Source organism: Pseudorca crassidens, chromosome 16, assembly GCF_039906515.1.
Source record: "Pseudorca crassidens isolate mPseCra1 chromosome 16, mPseCra1.hap1, whole genome shotgun sequence".
Lineage (NCBI taxonomy): Eukaryota > Metazoa > Chordata > Mammalia > Artiodactyla > Delphinidae > Pseudorca > Pseudorca crassidens.
Genome location: NC_090311.1, coordinates 41,064,647 through 41,088,226, shown reverse-complemented (window position 1 = coordinate 41,088,226; position 23,580 = coordinate 41,064,647). Strand labels below are relative to the sequence as shown.

General features: G+C 34.9%; 1 protein-coding gene across 1 annotated transcript in view; it reads left to right on the top strand.

The window, feature by feature from the left end:
* PCDH15 (protocadherin related 15) overlaps positions 1 to 23,580 on the top strand; it is a 1,039,293-nt gene that overhangs the window by 891,168 nt on the left and 124,545 nt on the right. Inside the window, exons 24-25 of the mRNA XM_067710150.1 lie at positions 19,258 to 19,398; positions 21,104 to 21,216. Of these exons, the coding sequence (XP_067566251.1) occupies positions 19,258 to 19,398; positions 21,104 to 21,216 (254 nt within the window). The remainder of the gene's footprint in view (positions 1 to 19,257; positions 19,399 to 21,103; positions 21,217 to 23,580) is intronic.

The following is a 23,580-nucleotide window of genomic DNA, read 5'->3' as shown; positions in this document are numbered from 1 at the left end:
GACTATCAGTTTATTATTTACATTTTCTTTGAAGAATTACTTATGTGCATTCTCCACAGAAATTATTTATGGAATTTAAATTATATTTCTTGGACACGTTTACAACTACTTAGAGTCTTGGGTTCAAACTTCTGCCCTTTAAAAACATACATAGGATTTTCCACTATTTTCTGGTTTTTAACACTGTAGAAGTATTAGGCTATATATATTTTTTAATTTTTAGGTTTTTGTTTGTTTGTTTCTGCTTATAAGACTCCCTATTCCGGAACTTAAATGTTTTCACTAGTAAATATTTAGATATCCCTTGCTCTGTATTAATGTGTCTGGTATATGATGGCCCTTTGCAATCTGCAAACTTGTGTATGTAGTTCATCAGCCCAGGAAAGATTTACATGGCTTCAACAGTAAAGGTTTTGGAGTGAGACTGGCTGGTTTCTACTCCTAAAGTTCCTACTGACTGCTCTTGTGGCCCTGGACAATTTGCTTAGTCACTCTGCTCCTTAGTTCTCACATTTGTAAAATGAGAACAAAAATAACATAAATGAAACTTTATACCCTTTGAACAGCAACTCTCCATTCCTCCCTTCCCCCAAGTAACCACAATTCTATTCTTAGCTTTTTTCAGTTTATTTTAAATACCTCGTCTAAATGGAATCATGCAGTTATGTGCCATTCTGTGACTGGCTTATTTCACTTAGCATAATATCCACAAGGTTCATCCATGTTGTCACAAATTGCAGAACTTTATTATTTTTTAAGGCTGCATAATATTCCATTGTATGTATATGACACATTTTCTTTATCTACTCATCCACTGATGGACAGTTAGGTTATTTCCTTATCTTGGCTATTGTGAATAATGCTTCAATAAACATTGTAGGGCAAATACCTCTTTAAGATTCTGATTTCAATCATTTTTAGATACATGCCTAGAAGTGGGAAGTATCCTGTGAACTTCTAGCACAGCAGTATTTTATGAACACATAGCAATGAGAATGGAATGTAAGAACCTAATACTTAGTGAAAACAGTGAGAAAAAAAATAATACATTATGTAAAGTTAAAAAAAACCAGAAAACAAAAATGCACACAATAACATGAACTAGGTTTTCTTACTAAAATGCTGCATAGTTTACAATACCAAAATACCACTCATTCACTCTAAAAAAGATTTATATTTTTATTCATGGATCTTTGAGGCAGCTAGGGATTGGCTGGCCTTGGTTTCAGGCTGAAGGTTGGGTTGGACTCATGTCAATTCCACATGCCTCCTCCTTCAGGAATCCATTACTAAGTAGGTCTGCTCTTCACACAGTGAAGGACAGGAACACAGGAGAACTTTCCTAACCACATGATCACACGTAAAGCTTCTGATTGTGTATCACAATTCTTCACATCCCACTGACCAAAGCAAGTCTCATGACCAAGAGCAAAGTCAATGGGGCATGAAGTAGAGGAAAAAGAAGTGGATATTGCTGAACAATGATACCACAACAGTCTAGTTAAAAGACACTCTTTAAATGCATTACAATGGTTTTCTTTGAAGGGAAAAGGAGGTTGAACTGAGGTGTGAGCATGAAAGGAAATAGGGGAATGAGAGGTAAATATGCCTAGCAGATCCATTGATAAAAATGCTCCATAAACTATGGATTATATTTAACTTTAATCTCTGTCCCTGTGATCCACACAAAGTACATATTCCTCAATGTTTATTGCATGTGTGTGCATCCAGTGTTATTTAAGCATCGTGCATTAAGTATTGAGGATTAAAATTGTCATGAAGCCTTAGAACTGTAAACTTAAAGACATAGAAATTAATTGAAACCAATCAAGTAAATAGAAATGACAAACTGAAACGCTCTAAGAAATATATCTTCAGGGTGCTGTAAAACCAGATGAGAGAGAGCCTGATTTTGTCTGGATTGTCAAAGAAGGAACGTTCTTGGAGGAAATGACTCAGAGCTGAGGTCTGAAAGATAAGGAGGTGTTTCCAAGGCAAAGTGGCATGGCAGAAAAATTATTCCCTAAAGCGGAAGAAAGAAAAATAGGTTTCAAAAACCAAAAGAAAGCAATTTTTTTCAGGAGGCTAGAGAGGTAAACCTGAGTCAGATCCTATGGACTCTGAAGGCATGAAAACAGTGCCAAGATTTCTTATTTCATCATAAGAAAACTGGGAGGGTTTCAAGGCGGAGAAAACAAATAACTAATTACTAACACCAGTTCAGGTTCGTACCTATATTTATGTTCCTTTGGTTTTGCGAGTTGGTTTTTGTGAGGGAAGTTGAATGTGAGCCCACTATTATGTTTATAAATTAAAAAAAACCTTATCTATATAAAGAAATTTTATAAGGATTATATTATTTGTTATTTGATGTCATTAGGTATTTAGTTTAAGTTTACCATTGAAAAACATGTTTCCCAAGAGAGATTGTGGTAAATAATCTTGCAGCAAATATTTCTTAGAATCTTTAATGGCTATGCTAATACCATATCTGCAGAAACTGAATTATGCATAGACATTGCATTAAATCAGTGACATCTGTCATAAGGAATTTGCCTATAAGAGTGATGACTCACTATGTTGTCAAAACATAGTAATCACTTCAGGTGTTAAAAATCAGGGAAGAGGAGAGAAAAAAGAAAAGCACAGGATCTTTTCAGTGATTACATGGAGAGTTTGACCTGTAGTTTTTCTTTTTTTAACATCTTGATTGGAGTATAATCGCTTTACAATGTTGTGTTAGTTTCTGCTGTATAACAAAGTGAAACAGTTATATGTATACATATATCCCCATATCCCCTCCCTCTTGCGCCTCCCTCCCACCCTCCCTATCCCACCCTTCTAGGTGGTTGCAAAGCACCGAGCTGATCTCCCTGTGCCATGCAGCTGCTTCCCACTAGGTATCTGTTTTACATTTGGTAGTGTATATATGTCAATGCTACTCTTTCACTTCATCCCAGCTTACCCTTCCCCCTCCCTGTGTCCTCAAGTCCATTCTCTAAGTCTGGGTCTTTATTCCTGTCCTGCCCCAAGGTTCATCAGAACCATTTTTTTTTTTTTAGATTCCATTTTTTTATATATGCGTTAACATACGATATTTGTTTTTCTCTTTCTGACTTACTTCACTCTGTATGACAGACTCTAGGTCCATCCACCTCACTACAAATAACTCAATTTTGTTTCTTTTTATGGCTGAGTAATATTCCATTGTATATATGTGCCACATCTTCTTTATCCATTCATCTGTCGATGGACACTTAGGTTGCTTCCATGTCCAGGCTATTGTAAATAGTGCTGCAATGAACATTGTGGTACATGTTTCTCTTTGAAATATAGTTTTCTCAGGGTGTATGCCCAGTAGTGGGATTGCTGGGTCATATGGTAGTTCTATTTTTAGTTTTTGTTTTTTTTTTTTTTTTTTTTTTTTTGCGGTACGTGGGCCTCTCACCGCTGTGGCCTCTCCCGCTGCGGAGCACAGGCTCCGGACGCACAGGCTTAGCGGCCACGGCTCACGGGCCCAGCCGCTCTGCGGCACGCGGGATCCTCCCGGACCGGGGCACGAACCCGCGCCTCCCGCATCGGCAGGCGGACTCTCAACCACTGTGCCACCAGGGAAGCCCTATTTTTAGTTTTTTAAGGAACCTCTACACTGTCTCCATAGTGGCTGTATCAATTTACATTCCCACCAACAGTGCAAGAAGGTTCCCTTTTCTCTACACCCTCTCCAGCATTTATGGTTTGTAGATTTTTTGATGATGGCCATTCTAACTGATTTGAGGTGATACCTCACTGTAGATTTGATTTGCATTTCTCCAGTGATTAATGATATTGAGCATCCTTTTATGTGCTTGCTGGCAATCTGAATATCTTCTTTGGAGACGTGTCTATTTAGGTCTTTCACCCATTTTTGGATTGGGTTGTTTTTTGATATTGAGCTGCATGAGCTGCTTGTATGTTTTGGAGATTAACCCTTTGTCAGTTGCTTCACTTGAAAATATTTTCTCCCATTCTGAGGGTTGATTTTTCGTCTTGTTTATGTTTTCCTGTGCTGTGCAAAAGCTTTTAACTTTCATTAGGTCCCATTTGTTTATTTTTGTTTTTATTTCCATTTCCCTAGGAGGTGGGTCAAAAAGGATCATGCTGTGATGTATGTCAAAGAGTGTTCTGCCTATGTTTTCCTCTAAGAGTTTTATAGTGTCTGGTCTTACATTTAGGTCTTTAATCCATTTTGAGTTTATTTTTGTGTATAGTGTTAAGGAGTGTTCTAATTTCATTCTTTTACATGTAGCTGTCCAGTTTTCCCAGCACCACTTATTAAAGAGGGTGTCTCTTCTCCATTGTATATTCTTGCCTCCTTTGTCATAGATTAGGTGACCATAGGTGCGTGGGTTTATCTCTGGGCTTTCTATCCTGTTCCATTGATCTATATTTCTGTTTCTGTGCTAGTACCATACTGTCTTGATTACTGTAGCTTTGTAGTATAGTCTGAAGTCCGGGAGCCTGATTCCTCCAGCTCCATTTTTCTTTCTTAAGATTGTTTTGGCTAGTCGGGGTCTTTTGTGTTTCCAAATTGTAAAATTTTTGTTCTAGTTCTGTGAAAAATGTCAAACACTTGACAGCTTGATAGGGATTGTATTGAATCTGTAGATTGCTTTTGACCTGTAGTAGTCTCTTTTAAGGATAACTTAGCAGCTGGTTAAGATTCAATAAGAAGGAAAAAAAAAAAGAAAAAAAGAACCTTAAGTTATTATGGCTGCAATAAACAGTATAAACCACTTTACAGTAATCCCTTCTGCTAAATCATACTTAGGCGATTTGTGAATTACACTCTTACAAAATAAATCAGATTAGTTGCTTTCAAAGACATTGGCTAAAAGAATTTTGGAAACCACATCAGGGAGAAAAATCTTTGTGTACTTGAAAACAAATTACTTAATGTTTGTGTGTGATGATAATAATAGGTTTAGTATTCCCTGATATAATGTGATTGCCATTATTACGAAGAAAATTATATGGGTCTGAGGAAGTAATTTCTTGATAATTACGTATTTAAGAAAAATGACTAATTCAACATATGCCCTCATATTAAGGACTTAATTATTTTGGTCCATTATAGTCTCATTGAAATTTCCTGCGTTTGCAACTTTAGCACATCTTTCATACAGATCTGCAATTACCTTCTGTAGTAATTAATTACATTCTCACCATCATAAAGTCAAAACATTTTGTGTTGAGCACTCACTGTAAGAATAAAAATAAAAAGTATAAAAATTGAGTAATGAATAAATAATTGAGATCTTAAGGTTTTATTTTTTATATAAATTTACTTTTATTGTGATACATAAATTTTATCAGTCTGTATAAATATGTTACTTTTGATTTTAAAATTATAATGTAAGCACCAACATGACATGGTTTTTGTCTATCATGTTCCCATCATCTAGAAAAATTACCTCATTCAGAGTATCACTATATCACCATATTACTATATATGTATTAAATACATGACTATTCCAGTAGCATTGTCTCATACTAATATTTATTGAGTTTTACACGTGTCAAATTTAGTAGATAAAATGGCATCACAAAGTTGAAATCATGCCTTTCACTTTTGAAAACCATACAATATTTAAATAAGTTACATACTACCTCAAATCTTATTTGGAAAGAAGCCTAATACATGAACAAACAAATTAATTCATTTATTAATATGCGTCATAAATCATATCTTTCCTGAGGGCAGTTAGGGTTGGCAGACCTCTCCAGAGTCTCAGAGCTATTGAATAATGTCACTAGTGCCGGCATCTGTGTGTAACTAGGAAAAATGATATTGTACAGCAGTTACTTAACTTCTTTAAACCTCATTTCCATATAAGAATAATAAGACCATTTCACTGGATTAGTACCCAGGTTTAATGGAGAATGAAAGCACTTAGCCGATGCTGGGCACATAGAAGTTAGTTAATATCTCCTCCTCATCATCCTTGCTTTCAGGGTGATGGCAAACATGCCGAACTTTGCCTCTGGTTTGGTACAAGACTTATATACTCATCATGTGTAAACCTTAGGATGTCAATGTCTGCACCCATGAAGTAATTCTGGTGTCACCTATGACACTATAAAATTTGAGAATAAAGTTTTCATAAAAACACCATACTAATAAGGTCTTTACAATCCCCCCAAATAAATATGTACATATTTTAATAAAGTTCTTTTCCCAAATTAGTATTTTATTTAAATAGACATCTTTAATTTATTTCACTTCGTAATGATACATATCTACTTTTACCTTTTTTTTTCTCTGACTTCAAAGCTCTTCCTTTATTTATTTGTTGAAAGTGACCTGAATGAAGGAAGCCCTACTTCGTTTTCTTATTAGGGATGTTTTGGGGAAAATAACCAAAGAATGATTGCAACATGTTTTGCAAAGTAAAATATGCTAGTGAAGAACTAAGAGTATTGACCTGCTCCACAGGAATTGTGCACATGATGAACTTTTAGATTCACTAAACCAGTTTCTCTATTGTGTAATTCCTCCTCCTGTCACTGGCCTAAATATGCAGTGTCATCTATTATGTATTGTAACCTGTGCAGCTAGTTCTAATTCTACTGCTACTCAGATAAATTATGTTTAAAATTGAAGTCAATAATTTCTTTTTTTTTTTGGCTACATTGTGGCTTCATTGCTGCACATGGGCTTTCTCTAGTTGCGGTGAGTGGGGACTGTTCTTCGTTGCGGGGGCTTCTTTTGTTGTGGAGCACGAGCTCTAGGTGCTCGGGCATCTGTAGTTGCAGCACATGGGCTTAGTAGTTGTGGTTCGCAGGCTCAGTAGTTGTGTGGCACGGGCTTACATCCGTGGCATGTGGGATCTTCCGGGACCAGGGATCGAACCCATGTCCCCTGCATTGGCAGGTGGAATCTTTTTCCTTTTTTTTAACATCATCATCAGAGTATACTTGCTTTACACTGTTGTATTAGTTTCTGCTGTATAAAAAAGTGAATCAGCTATATGTATACATATATCCCCATATCCCCTCCCTCTTGCGCCTCCCTCCCACCCTCCCTATCCCACCCTTCTAGGTGGTTGCAAAGCACCGAGCTGATCTCCCTGTGCCATGCAGCTGCTTCCCACTAGCTATCTATTTTACATTTGGTAGTGTATAGATGTAAATGCTACTCTTTCATTTTGTCTCAGCTTACCCTTCCCCCTCCCTGTGTCCTCAAGTCCATTCTCTAAGTCTGGGTCTTTATTCCTGTCCTGCCCCAAGGTTCATCAGAACCATTTTCTTTTTTTTTAGATTATATATATATGTGTTGGCATATGGTATTTGTTTTTCTCTTTCTGACTTACTTCACTCTGTATGACAGACGCTAGGTCCGTCCACCTCACTACAGATAACTTAATTTTGTTTCTTTTTATGGCTGAGTAATATTCCATTGTATATATGTGCCACATCTTCTTTATCCATTCATCTGTTGATGGACACTTAGGTTGCTTCCATGTCCTGGCTATTGTAAGTAGTGCTGCAATGAACATTGTGGTACATGACCCTTTTTGAAATATGGTTTTCTCAGGGTATATGCACAGTAGTGGGATTGCTGGGTCATATGTTAGTTCTGTTTTTAGTTTTTTAAGGAAGCTCCATACTGTTCTCCATAGTGGCTGTACCAATTTACATTTCCACTGACCCAACAGTGCAAGAGGATTCCCTTTTCTCTACACCCTCTCCAGCATTTATGGTTTGTAGATTTTTTGATGATGGCCATTCTTACCGGAGTGAGGTGATACTTCATTTTAGTTTTGATTTGAATTTCTCTAATGATTAGTGATGTTGAGCATCTTTTCATGTGTTTATTGGCAATCTGTATATCTTCTTTGGAGAAATGTCTATTTAGGTCTTCTGCCCATTTTTGGATTGGGTTGTTTGTTTTTTTGATATTGAGCTGCATGAGCTGCTTGTATATTTTGGAGATTTATCCTTTGTTAGTTGCTTCATTTGCAAATATTTTCTCCCATTCTGAGGGTTGTCTTTTTGTCTTGCTTAGGGTTTCCTTTGCTGTGCAAAAGCTTTTAGGGTCCCATTTGTTTATTTTTGTTTTTATTTCCATTCCTCTAGGAGGTGGGTCAAAAAGGATCTTGCTGTGACTTATGTCATACAGTGTTCTGCCTATGTTTTCCTTTAGGAGTTTTATAGTGTCTAGCCTTATATTTAGGTCTTCAATCCATTTTGAGTTTATTTTTGTGTATGGTATTAGGAAGTGTTCTAACTTCATTCTTTTACATACAGTTGTCCGTTTTCCCAGCACCATTTATTGAAGAGGCTGTCTTTTCTCCATTGTATACTCTTGCCTCCTTTATCAAAGATAAGAAGACCATAGGTGCGTGGGTTTATCTCTGGGATTTCTGTCCTGTTCCATTGATCTATATTTCTGTTTTTGTGCCAGTACCATACTATCTTGATTACTGTAGCTTTGTAGTATAGTCTGAAGACAGGGATCCTGATTCCTCCAACTCCTTGTTTTTCTTTCTCAAGATTGATTTGGCTATTCGGGGTCTTTTGTTTTTTCATACATATTGTGAAATTTTTTGTTCTAGTTCTGTGAAAAATGCTATTGGTAGTTTGATAGGGATTGCATTGAATCTGTAGATTTCTTTGGATAGTATAATCATTTGCACAATATTCATCTTCCAATCTAAGAACATGGTATTTCTCTCCATCTGTTTGTATCATCCTTAATTTCTTTCATCAGTGTCTTATAGTTTTCTGCATACAGGTCTTTTGTCTCCTTAGGTAGGTTTATTCCTAGGTATTTTATTCTTTTTGTTGCAGTGGTAACTGGGATTGTTTCCTTAATTTCTCATTCATATTTTTCATCATTCGTGTATAGGCATGCAAGAGATTTCTGTGCGTTAATGTTGTATCCTCCTACTCTACCAAATTCACTGATTAGATCTAGTAGTTTTCAGGTAGCATCTTCAGGATTCTCTATGTATAGTGTCATGTCATCTGCAAACAGTGACAGTTTTACTTTTCTCTTCCAATTTGGATTCCTTTTATTTCTTTTTCTTTTCTGATTGCTCTGGCTAAAACTTCCAAAATATGTTGAATAATAGTGCTGAGGGGGGACAACCTTGTCTTTTTCCTGATCTTAGTGGAAATGGTTTCAAGTTTTCACCGTTGAGAATAATATTTGCTGTGGGTTTGTCATATATGGCCTTATTATATTGAGGTAGGTTCCCTCTATGCCTACTTTCTGGAGAGTTTTTATCATAAATAGGTATTGAATTCTGTCAAAAGCTTTTCTGCATCTATTGAGATGATCATATGGTTTTTATCCTTCAATTTGTTAATATGGTATATCACATTGATTGATTTGTGTATACTGAAGAATCCTTGTGTTCCTGGGATAAACCGCACTTGATCATGGTGTATGATCCTTTTAATGTGCTGTTGGATTCTGTTTGCTAGTATTTTGTTTAGATTTTTTATCTCTGTGTTCATCAGTGATATTGGCCTGTAGTTTTCTTTTTTGGCAACATCTTTGTCTGGTTTTGGTAACAGGGTAATGGTGGCCTTGTAGAATGAGTTTCGAAGTGTTCCTCCCTCTGCTCTATTTTGGAAGAGTTTGAGAAGGATAGGTGTTAGCTCTTCTCTAAATGTTTGATAGAATTGGCCTGTGAGGCCATATGGTCCTGGGCTTTGTTTGTTGGAAGATTTTTTTTTTTTTTTTTTGCGGTACGTGGGCCTCTCACTGCTGCAGCCTCTCCCGCCGCAGAGCACAGGCTCTGGACATGCAGGCCCAGCGGCCATGGCTCACGGGCCCAGCCACTCCGCGGCACGTGGGATCCTTCCGGACCGGGGCACGAACCCGTGTCCCCTGCATCGGCAGGCGGACTCTCAACCACTGCGCCACCAGGGAAGCCCTGTTGGAAGATTTTTAATCACAGTTTCAATTTCAGTGCTTGTGATTGTTCTGTTTATATTTTCTATTTCTTCCTGGTTCAGTCTGGGAGGGCTGTGCTTTTCTAAGAATTTGTCCATTTCTTCCAGGTTTTCCATTTTATTGGCATATAATTGCTTGTAGTAATCTTTCATGATCCTTTGTATTTCAACAGTGTTAATTGTTACTTCTCCTTTTTCATTTCTAATTCTTTTGTTTTGCGTCTTTTCCCTTTTTTGCTTGATGAGTCTGGCTAATGGTTTATCAATTTTGTTTATCTTCTCAAAGAACCAGCTTTTAGTTTTATTATCTTTGCTATTGTTTCCTTCATTTCTTTTTCATTTATTTCTGATCTGATCTTTATGATTTCTTTCCTTCTAACTTTGCGGGTTTTTTTAGTTCTTCTTTCTCTAATTGCTTTAGGTGTAAGGCTAGTTTGTTTATTTGAGATGTTTTTTGTTTCTTGAGGTAGGATTGTATTGCTATAAACTTCCCTCTTAGAACTGCTTTTGCCGAATCCCACAGGTTTTGGGTCGTTGTGTTTTCCTTGTCATTTGTTTCTAGGTATTTTTTGATTTCCTCTTTGATTTCCCCATTGAGCTCTTGGTTATTTAGTAGCGTATTGTTTAGCCTCCATGTGTTTGTAATTTTTACAGTTTTTTTCCCTCTAGTTGTTATCTAGTCTCATAGTGTTGTGATCGGAAAAGATACTTGATACAATTTCAATTTTCTTAAATTTACGAAGGCTTGCTTTGTGATCCAAGATATGGTCTATCCTGGAGAATGTTCCATGAGCACTTGAGAAGAAAGTGTATTCTGTTGTTTTTTGATGGAATGTCCTATAAATATCAATTAAATCCATCTTATTTGCTGTGTCATTTAAAGCTTTTGTTTCCTTATTTATTTTCATTTTGGATGATCTATCCACTGGTGAAAGTGGGGTGTTGAAGTCCCCTACTATTATTGTGTTACTGTCAATTTCCGCTTTTACAGCTGTTAGCATTTGCCTTATGTATTGTGGTGCTCCTATGTTGGGTTCATAAATATTTACAATTGCTACATCTTCTTCTTGGATTGTTCCCTTGATCATTGTGTAGCATCCTTCTTTGTCTATTGTAATAGTCTTTATTTTAAAGTATATTTTGTCTGATATGAGAATTGCTACTCCAGCTTTCTTTTGATTTCCATTTGCATGGAATATCTTTTTCCATCCCCTCACTTTCAGTCTGTATGTGTCCTTAGGTCTGAAGTGGGTCTCTTGTAGACAGCACATACACGGGTCTTGTTTTTGTATCCATTCAGCCAGTCTGTGTCTTTTGCTTGGAGCATTTAATCCATTTACATTTAAGGTAATTATCGATATGTATGTTCCTATTACCATTTTCTTAATCGTTTTGTGTTTCTTATTGTAGCTCTTTTCCTTCTTTTGTGTTTCCTGCCTAGAGACGTTCCTTTAGCATTTTTTGTAAAGCTGGTTTAGTGGTGCTGAGTTCTCTTAACTTTTGCTTATTTGTAAAGTTTTTAATTTCTCCATCAAATCTGAATGAGATCCTTGCTGGGTAGCGTAATCTTGGTTGTAGGTTTTTCCCTTTCATCGCTTTAAATATGTCCTGCCACTACCTTCTGGCTTTCAGAGTTTCTGATGAAAGATCAGCTGTTAACCTTATGGGGATTCCCTTGTATGTTATTTGTTGCTTTTCCTTTTCTGCTTTCAATATTTTTTCTTTGTATTTAATTTTTGATAGTTTGATTAATATGTGTCACAGCGTGTTTCTCTTTGGGTTTATCCTGTATGGTACTCTTGTGCTTCCTGGACTTGATGGACTATCTCCTTTCCCATGTTAGGGAAGTTTTCAACTATAATCTCTTCAAATATTTTCTCAGACCCTTTCTTTTTCTCTTCTTCTTCTGGGACTCCTATAGTTCGAATGTTGGTGTGTTTAATGTTTTCCCCGACGTCTCTGAGAGTGTCCTCAATTCTTTTCATTTATTTTTCTTTATTTTGCTCCCTAGCAGTTATTTCCACCTTTTTGTATTCCGTCTCACTTATCCGTTCTTCTGCCTCAGTTAATCTGTTACTTATTCCTTCTAGAATATTTTTAATTTCATTTATTGTGTTGTTCATCACTGTTTGTTTGCTCTTTAGTTCTTCTAGAGCCTTGTTAAATGTTTTTTGTATTTTCTCTATTCTGTTTCTGAGATTTTGGATCATCTTTACTATCCTTACTCTGAATTCTTTTTCAGGTAGGTTGTCTATTTCGTCTTCATTTATTTGGTCTTGTAAGTTTTTACCTTGCTCCTTCATCTGTAACAAATTTATTTGTCATTTCAATTTTTGTTGTTCTTGGGTGGTGCTGTATTCCTGTTTTACTGGTGTTTGGCCTGAGACATCCAGCACTGGAATTTTTGGGCATTTGGATAGAGCTGGGTCTTGGACCTCCAGTAGGCCTCACTCCAGTTGATATTCCCTGGGGTGTGAGGTTCTCCATTAGTCCAGCGGTTTGGACTCTGAGCTTCCACCACAGGAGCTCGGGCCCGACCTCTGGCCTGGGAACCACAATCCTGCAAGCCGGTCGCTGGGGGTTCCTCCTGTCCCCTTGAGTGTCCATGGTCCCCCACTTGTTGGCAGACGGATTTTTATGCACTGCACCACCAGGGAAGTCCCTTGAAAAGACATCATAGAGACTTGAGGTGTAGGTTTGCCTCCTCAGTTGTTCGTGGCCGGCCAATTAGCTGTGCCTTTCCTGTTCTCAGTTTTTCAAGTCAAAGCGTCCAGGTAAGATGATAAATACACAAAATAATCCACCTTGCTACTCTGAAGGGCTGCTCAACCTGCAGGAAGTGCTGGGCTGCTACTTCTATCTTTTTGAGTTTAAGATAAGTTGTCCAAAATCTTAACACATAAATTAAATATTAGTTTGCCATTTTAATACTCAAATTACATGCCAGATTGGACTCCACATGTAACACAATTGCAACAATCTTATAAATCGAATACATTTTAAAGCACATCAGATTTTCATATGTAAGCACCTACACAGTGAGGTATAAAGTCCACTTGACTATAAATCTGAAGGTCTTTGCTCTAGTTCTCAAACCTTTATTTGGTAATGCTCATGTTTCTCCTTTATAGCCAGAAATGTTAGGAGTTTATTATGTTTATCTGTGTACCTTCTGTCTCCCCCATCTGACTGATTATGAGGCCCTAAGTACAAAAGCGCTATCTCTAATTATTGGCCTATGATCATAAGGATGAATATGAGTAGGTATGGATAAGTATCTATGAACATATATTGGTGGGTAGTAAACTGAAAATTTGCCAACAATTTAGCCACATTCTGAGGTAAGTAAATTCTTAGAGGTCCTCTAAACCATATAGAAAATTACCTATGTAGCTATGATTCTTGCAGTTACCAAATGTATACTCAGAAATCTCAATCTTATTCAACATTAGTTTAACCCACTATGTAACTCTGATTTTACACCTTGTATAGTGTAGTTGGTGTAAGAAAACATCTATATCCTATTAATATAGATCACATGAGGATTAATTTTTTAGAAAAATCCAGAGGATTATGTCATTATTTTAAAGGATTGACGTAACAACAGAATGTATTAGATATAATTAGAAAAGTAACATAGACTAGAAGTACAGAGGCTGAGAAGTAGGAGAGAGATAGTACGTAATATTCAGCCAGTCTAGAAAAAAAGGGAAGGACTTTCCTAATGATACATGGTTTTATTTCTCCAAAACTTTTCTCAGGAATCTTTTTGAAAGACTGTTTATTCTCCTTCAATCTTCTACTTGTTTGGAACTCTGTTTTCATAAGTTCTATTTTCATCTCTTTTGTGAAAACTCTTCCCCAACAAAAGTCACTGATGTAATCTTTCTTTCTTCTTTGTTCTTAAAAAATATACATGGAGCCACTGCAAACAGGAACACAGGATATATACATTTTTAGCAGGGGGTTTTAGCAGGGGAGGCTGGGGGTTACACAGGCAGCCATTCCCATCATATCTGTATATGTGATTCCCCCCTAGAGTTGTTCATCCTGGCAGCCCAGCCCAGGATCCACATATACATGAGCACTGCTTGTATTATATGTATTTACTTAACAAATTATTGTTGATCTCTTAAATAATGCCAAGCCAAAATAAGTATCTTCTCTAATGGAGCTCGCAGTCAAGGAACAGAGGTAGGCTACAAACCCACAGACAAGTAAATATGTAACATAAATTCACATAAGGATACATACTATAAAGAAAATAAAATAAGATTTGACTCAGAGTGGTTTATGGGTGGGTATAGGCAAAAGAGGTATCATTTGAGACCTGGATGCCAGAAGGAACTAGCCACATACAAGAGTATTGCAGGAAGAACAAACAGCAGATGGAAAAGTGCTGAGGTAGGAGTGAGCTTGGTGTTTTATAAGGCCAATCAGGCTGAATTATTGTTAATGAATATCAGGAAGGAGGTGATATAAGATGAACTCCTCAACTAGGCTGTGAGTTTGTTCATCTGTGTGCTCTCAGGACTCAGCAGTGTCCATTTAATGTGTTGAATGAATAAACAAATAGATGAATGAATGAATGAATCCCACATATAATGAATTAACCTTTGTACTATAAAACATGAGTAAAATGATAAACGTTAGGGGATAAATCATCTGTAAAATTTTCAATTGCCAATATTTTATACAATTTATACATCTCTCTCTTAAAAATATGCCATATATGAAATAAATATGATTTAGTTCTATAATTCTATTTTTTTAACTGAGTTAAATATTTTTTATCTAATGGCAAACAAAAAGTCCTTTGGAATTTGTTCTAAATTGTGGTTAATTTCAATTAACCAAATTAAGGTTAGTTATTAACCTTAACTTGATGTCAAGTTAAGGTTTTCAGCATCCTTGAATAATTAAGCTGCCAGTCATATCATGTTTCTGTTTTGAACATTTCCTTTAGGGAAACATATCCCTCTAAAAGTGAGTGTGTCACTTATTTGAAAATTCAGGGAAAGTATTGAAGAATATTTTGGTGAATGGAAGTTGACATTAAGAAGGATTCCTGTGCCAGCACCTCATTAATCTTTTAAAATTATGGTTATCTGAAGTAATGCTTGCTCCAATAATGAGGTCAGCTGGATTTATAGAAATATCTTTCAAAATGAGGAGGCTTCAAAAAAGCTGTCGTGCTATGCTTCTCACATGTCCTCAGTTTCCATAAAAATTTAAAGAAGAAACTCATTGTACTTACCCATCAAAAGACTCCAAGAGGCATAATGATAGGAAACTATTTTTGCCACCACTGCCTGATGAGAATCTTTGCAGACAATTTCATCACTTTACTATTAAATTAATATTTATGTCTTGGTTAATTCTATCTTCATTTCTTGCCTTTGTTAATGCCTCTTCATAGTGTCTAGGTAAATAGAGCAAAATTCCAAAATAGCTTAAATAGTCTTTTTTTATGTGATATTACATGTATTATGGGATTACCTACTAATGTGTCATAAATTGTGTTGGATCAAAGTCCATTTTATAGTCTCCTTGTGAAATTTTACATGTCCTGAAGTGGCAAAATGCATTTTACCACATGAGATAAAAATATCTGTACTAAGAAAGAGATGTGATTTAACCATTGAACTAAGGAATAAAATTAAATGGATTCCACTAGGTGGATATCAAAGTATTTTTTTCCTTGATGGTGACCTAGAACAATCAGGTAATTTGTTTTATTCTCTTGAATCCACAGTTTGAGTACATTTCCTAAACAACTATGGTAGGTTAAAAGGGCATGGAGAAAAGATATAAAAGCAATAAAAGAATGCCTAGGATGATACAAAAACAATTAGAAATATCTATCTTAATAAAGTGAGGCTCAGGGGTAAAACATTGGTCTTCAAAACTACGAAGAATTTTATTCCCCTGAAAAAAAGAAAACACTATGTTCCATCACTGCCCAGGAAAAAATGAGGTTTGGTTTTAGCAAGTGTTTCAGAAAGGAAGAGCCTTTAGTGTCTGAAGATAGGAAGCTAACTAATGACCTCCCAAGATTTCTTTGGTCCTAAATAAAGACAAATAAATTTTGTTGATCAGAGTGCAGCACCAAGGAGTCATTTGCTCATCATTTATAAATTAAACCACAGCCTACTTTTAGTTTAGTATGAACTTGAAGAAAGCAATTTTTGTAAACTACTTTTAGTGTTGCTATTAGATTGATTTTGTGATAATTTGGAAATGCTATAGAAAAGGAGTCTATTGCCATAGTAATAAAAATTTTAAAGACTGACTTTGTTTTCGTAAAAATATAGCTCTTTTTTCACTATTGATGGTCCAAAATGTCCCTCTTAATACACTTATAAATACATACAGGTAAAGGTACAATATAATCTATATACTATATTATCATAAATTGAAGTAGAAAGTAATGATTAAATATTTCATCTCAATTTTAAGTATGTTTTTATAGATTAGTTTACTTTAAAAAATAAATATGATTAACTAATGTATTCAACTGGAAGAAATATCAGCTTATTGGAAATATGTAAGAGTAAAGAAAGATCACTCTATTGCTAGTACAATTTAAAATAAAAGACCAAATATTTCATAAATTTTTATTATCTAAATGGTAATTTGAATATTTATATGTCATCTCATAATTATCAAAATGTATAATTTATAAGCTCAGTGGACTAGTTTTTAAAATATAATGAATGAATTTTGTACAGTATAATACTGTGATCATATCTATTAAATTTTTAACATGATCAGATATTAAATAATGTTTAATAAATACTAATGATAAATAATTTTAAGAGATAAAGCTTATGATGATTATTTTTTAAGTTGTGTCATACATCTGGATTGCACATTATTTTCCAGATTAAAGCCATAATAATTTTAATTTTTATGAATTTATAAAAACCATGCATTTGACCTGATTCATATTGTAAATGTCCCAGAGACAATGTTAGGCAAGTTAATTGAAGCTGTTTCCCAAAGCCAGTTACCTTCACCTATTACATAGCTTAATTATTTAACTGTAAAAGCAAGACTATCTTTTTAAAGACTTTGGAAAGAAAATTAGGAAGGGAGGGAAGGAAACAGGGAGGAGGAGGGAGAGGAAGGGGAAAATAGAGGGAGGAAGAGGAGGAGGGTGGGAGAAGAGAGGGAGGGTGGGAGGGAAAGAAAGAGGAAAAAACTTTTGAATATATTCAAAAGAATATCTAAATCAAGGTATTTAGTTGTGTTATATGAAATAAAATGTGGTGCCTTGATAACAAGGGTGATGGAAGAAACAACTAAAATGTCTTTTGCGGGCTAACAATGTCATCTCAGGGCCACTTTTTTTATGTGCTAGCAATCTGTAGAATAACAAATCAGAATGAAAAGCTTACTGATATAGCTAAATATAATGTACATGTTCTTATACATACAATCTTATCTGTAACAATCCTCCAGGAAGATTATAGGATGTTCTGGATAGCAAAGTGTTGTAGGCATCTACAAGATAACACTCCGCAACACCAAAACATTTTTCTCTTTTATCAGTTAAAGGTATAATTCCAAATGTATCATTAATACCTTGGCATTATTAAAGACAACATGCTAAGTGTAACTGACATATTCTAAGTTTAAGTTTCTTGATAACTGATTCATGATAGTCATAAAAATTTTAATACTGTACTACAGACTGAATGGGTATTGATGCCAGCAGAAACTGAAAATTTGTTCTTGAAATGGTTTTTGCTGTAGTTTTGCTCTAGTGACAAAAGAGCCAAAAATTTAAATTTAGGATTTATGAACAAATAAGAGGTATTTAAAGGCATGGAACTTGAGCAGAGGTAGAGAAGACAAAATTGCCTGTGACAGAGCCTTGGGAAACTCCAAGAAGATTGGGAACAAGCAGTCTGACCCAGAGCCTCCAGATAGGAAGAAGGAAAGGCAAAAGAGTGAAAAGAGTTACATAAAGTATTCAAGGAGGTAGTGATAAACTGAGGTGTCATGAATGAAAGGACTGGACTTACAGATAATCATTAGGGAATTACACAAGTCCTGAAAGCTAACATATTTGTCCTATAGGCCAAATGTGACTCAGGAACAAACACAGAGCAACACATTCCTTTTAAGGACAGTCATGAAGAAAGTCAACAATACAGAGAACAATGTTCTCAGAACCATCCTTCCCCAAAGCATAATTAACCAGTTCAGGCTATGGGTGTAACATGGGGGTAATATCCTGCTTCTCTCACATCAGAATAATGTCAAATAGAGGTGTTCTTCTCTAAAGAGTTTTGTGGTATAATATAGTGTCTGTTAGGGTTTGAGATCAAACTCAACCACATACTAACTCTGAGTCTGAAGTGTTTATTTTATTGTACTTCTAGGACTGACTTAAGAGATGTACAGACCTTAAGCACTTAAAAAGATTAGAGTGCCCACCCAAGTGTCACCTTGTATAATTAAAAATAAAACCAATCTTACCCCTAATATAAGTGAGGATGTTCAGTAAATTTTGAGTGTTCTCATTATAGTCTTTTTCAAAATTATCAAGTGTTAATTTTTCTTGAAAAATGAATTTTTTGCTTGCTATTCCCACTTACCTTGGTGTATGTCTGGGACATTTCAACATTTTTAAACTCCCTATAAGCTTCAAGTTCATTAACTGAAAAATGTGTGGTAGACTATATATGTATCATTTTTATTATGGTTCTCACACATAATAAGCTTTCAACAAATGTTAACTATCATTATTTTACTGTTATTACTATCAACATTAGTAGTAATATTATCCTAAAGGATTGTTGTGAGAATTTATTTATTTAAGAAAAAACCTATCCTGGTAAACAGCACAGAACAGATGGTAAATAATGTTTCCTTTACTTCCATACCCACTCCTCCACTTTACCTCAATCCTCCACACTTTATTTTCTCTGAGTATCACAGAGTTCAAATAAGTATAATAAAGAAAATAACTTATAATGGTCTCAGAATATAAAATACTAAACACCGTGTTCAAGGAAGAAGCTGAGATTCATATAATTAAAGAAATGTGGAAGGGAAGACACCCGAGGAAACCACTGATTTATTCTTTCACATAAATGATTTTAAATAACATGTAGTAAAGACACTTCACTGATTCAGATTGTTATTCTAAAGAAATAAAGATTCTGCTACATTTTAAACCTGAAAGTATGAAAAGTTAAAATATGATTTTTCATTTTTAAAAGACTTTATTTTACAAATCAATTTTATATTATCATTACCCTTTGTTTTCATTTTGTGAAATAATATATAATTTTATTTTAGGGATTACCTGCAAGTCGTGTGAGATATAGAGTAGATGATGTCCATTTTCCTTATCCTGCCAGTATTTTTGATGTAGAAGAAGATTCTGGATTAGTAATAACTCGAGTTAATCTTAATGAAGAACCTACAACAATTTTTAAGGTCAGTGCAGTGTTTTCTCTTTGGTGTCTATTTGATGTTTAACTTTTGATTGAGAGTTTGGTTTAACAAATAACCATACATCTTCCCATTTTTCTCCTTTTTAGTATTTTAAAATTACAAAACAATGCATTTTTTACTGCATAGACACTTAGAAAATACAGTTAAGTAAAAGGAAAAAAAAAACACTTGATATTTCACATTTTGGAGATTAAAATTTACCATTTTAATCTCTATCCTTATGATAACATTCCCTGCAAATAAAAGTTTACAAATATATATTTTAAAATAGCATGATTGTATGATTGTATTATTCATACTTCTCTTTAAAATTTAAATACTATTAATGCTATTATTTAAATGGTTGTGTGATGTTCTATTGTATAATATACTATTGTGGTGTTTTTTGTCCAATATCCTGTTGTTGGATAATTAGTCATTTCCAATTTTTGTTATAACCACCTTTGCTGTCGTGAAACTCCTTGTGCAGATATTATTTGCCACTTGCTATTTTTTTTTCTCAAAGTAAGTACCTAGAGGCAATTGCTGGTTCAAGTTTATGTACTCTTGATATGTTATACTTTTAGAAAATTTGAAATAATACTACCCTTCACTATTATCATAAATAATCCATTTTATTAAATGTTTGACTGTTTCCATTTTCTATAATTACTTAGAAAAAATTTTGTCCCTGGGAATAAAGCCTTTGACCGTACATTGGGGAAATACCATCATCAGTTAACCTTGTGAATATCAGTGAGCACTCTGTCTCACTTAATTTCATCTCCATTTGAAATACTTGTTCTGTTTGTAAAGTATTAACCCAAAGGCAGATTGTGGCTCTCAGGATGACCCTTGGTTGTGGTTACGTGATCTAGATTGAATTAGTTTAGATTAGTCACCTGCAGCTTCCAAAATTATATACAATCTAGAGAAACACATAGTTTTGAAACTTAACATTTCTTAAAATAAACATTAGAATTCTTCTTGACATAATAGAGGTTACCAAAGAAAATGATCAATTATAAAAGCTATTTTACTAATAATATATAGAGATTACATCTTAAGACTAAAGCTTTTCTTTAGTTTGCATCATTTGAACATTTTCTATTCTACAGTATGAACTTCATTTTATATAATTTAATTGTTTTTAAGAGAGTGTATATCAAAGTGTGTTAAACTATAAAGATTTCCAATTTTATCCTCCAGGGTGAAGTATTTCTGCCCTATAATCTTGCAGACAATTAATTCACTGGAAAAATTAATTTCTTTTTATAAGCAAGCTAATTAGCTTTTCCTATCCATGTGACTGAATTTAATGCTTTTGAAATAGGTGTTGGCAGTTATAAAGTTTCATGTTTTTACTGTAGGCACCAGTGGGATTGTGAAAGAGAAAAGAGTTTATAATTGGAGAGATGTAGTATCATATACCTCTTTTACCGGTAGTTTTTTTTTTTTATCATAGAGTTATTAACTGAACTTCTTTGAGTTTCCTCACCTGGCAAATGGAAATAATAATATCTACCTGGTGGGATTGTTATGAATATCCTAGCACAGTCTCTGCTACCTGGTAGGCAATGAGGAAATGATCACTGCTCCCCCTTTCGGAAACAGGCAGTCCAATAATTAAAAACATTCATAGAAAAATGATGCTTTTATTTTCTTCTTTTAAATCATCTTTAACTTGAATACTTTTTTACTTTTTAAGTTGGTGGTTGTTGCTTTTGATGATGGTGAGCCTGTGATGTCCAGCAGTGCCACTGTGAAAATTCTTGTCTTACATCCTGGAGAAATCCCACGCTTCACACAAGAGGAATACAGGTATTGATTCCTATCAGGTTTTGTAACATATGAAGGTTTTTATTTTGTTGTTTTTTTTTTTTCTTTTGGTCTCTCAGAGTTGATCTGATATGAATTTTCCAGTGAAGCAGGCTTCTAATTCTAGTTTAAGCTTTTTTAAATTAACATAACATTATATTTATTTTAAAAGTTAATATGGTTAAAATGACAATTTAGTATAAAATATCAGTTTTAGTAATCCTTTGATGAATAATGGATCCTTTAAAAATACTTAAAGCTAGGTTTGAAAAATACAACATTGTGTTTGGGGGTTTAAATTGCAACTGATTAATGATCTCAATGGTACAAAGTAGACATTTAGTTTCTTGTTACTGCCAGACACATTATGTCATTTAATTTTGAGGTGTATCTGAAATGATATTTCCTATATAATGAGTGACAGAGAGAGAAAGAGAGAGAGTTTATGTTTATGTGTATAATATATATTATAGCTGTAAAGATAGTATATATACCATCTTAGGTTAGGCTGTCATAACAAAATTCAAGGACTAGGTGGTTTAAACAACAGACATTTATTTTCTCACAGCTCTGGAGGCTGGAAGTCCAAGATCAGGCTTTCAGCATGGTCGGGTTCTGGTGAGAGGTCTCTTCCTGACTTGCAGACTGCTGCCTTCTCGCTATAACCTGACACAAAGGAAAGTGAAAGAAAGCAATCTCTCTGGTATCTTTTCTTATAAAGGCATTAATCCCAAGATAAGAGCTCCACTTTTATGCCCTCATGTAAACCTAATTACATCCCAAGGGTCCTATCTCCAAATACCATCCCATTGAGGGTTAGGGCCTCAAAATATGAATTTTAGGGAACACAGTTGAGTCCATAGTGTGTGTGTATATGTTAGAAAGTGAAGAATTTACTGAAAAAATAATGAAACTAAAATCACTATATGTTCATGGTTGCTTCATTATTGGATATAAATGAAAGAATGTTTTATAATGCTCTTCTGCAAATATAGTAGAATTTTCTTTCATGAGTTTTTAATCTCAATTAAGTTAAAACATTATGTACTTTTATTAGTGTTAGAACCCGTTGGAGATAGTTTTCTCACAAATATTTGAAGGAGGCTCACTATATACTGTATTTTACTATTTACTTGTTCTGGACATAGCATTAAAAGGCAGCCAGTCATTACACTCCAGAGGCTTACAGCCATGGGTTGGAAACAAAGAACTATGTGAAAAATATAATACACTATAAAAACACAATAATAGAAGCTCAGAGTACTGAGGAAGCATGTTGGAGACACAGTTACCTGTGTCTGAACATGATCAGCAAAGTTTTAGCTGTTTCTTGAAGGAAAAATAGAGTTGAGCCACTCCACAAAAATGTGGAAGAATGCTCCATGCCAAAGAATCAGAATATACAGAAGTATAAATAAGGGATATGGGAGAATGTATTGAATAACAGAATATTTTACTTCCATCTATCTAAAGAAAATTGGAAGTTAAACAATTATATTAATTGAGGCTCAAGAAAAATGAAGATTTCATATAATAGAACATTTTATCATATTCTACAGTTTGGATTTTATTCTTCTCATAATTTCAAAGAACAACCTAAGAATTTTAAGCTGAAGCAGTGACTAAGATACTGAGGGAAGAACTGGCTGATGCATCTGGCAACGTCTACCACATTAAACCAAGAAGGTTTCACCTTTCATAAAAAGCTATCTTGACAATATTCAAGGACTAAATTAAATTATGCAATATCATTATAAGAAAATGCTATACAACACATCTGTAAACCATTGAGATGTAAAATATATTTAAAACAATAAGAATTCTTGGTCAGTCTGTGTTAAAGGTCATTTTCTTCCTTATGTCCATTACCTATTTTCTTTCCTTTTGTGTTAACTTGATAATCTGTGGACTCCAATTCTTTGCTGTGGGACATACAGTTTGCTGGATTTTTTTTTTTTTTTTTTTGTGGTACGCAGGCCTCTCACTGTTGTGGCCTCTCCCGTTGCGGAGCACAGGCTCCAGACATGCAGGCTCAGCGGCCATGGCTCACGGGCCCAGCCGCCTCGCGACATGTGGGATATTCCCAGACCGGGGCACGAACCTGTGTCCCCTGCATCGGCAGACGGACTCTCAATCACTGCGCCACCAGGGAAGCCCCAGTTTGTCATTTTAAAAACAGTATTTGTGAAGAATATTTTTGTTCATGTTTGGTATTTTCTTTTTATGTGTTCAACCAGTATCTTTGTCAAAATGCCTGCAGTGTTTCAAATTGCTGTGAAAGGCAACACAGTTTCCCTCTGTAAAAGAAAGAGAGAGAGAAACAAGAAGTAAGAGGAGGAGGAGGAGGAAGAGAAGGAGAAGAAAGAA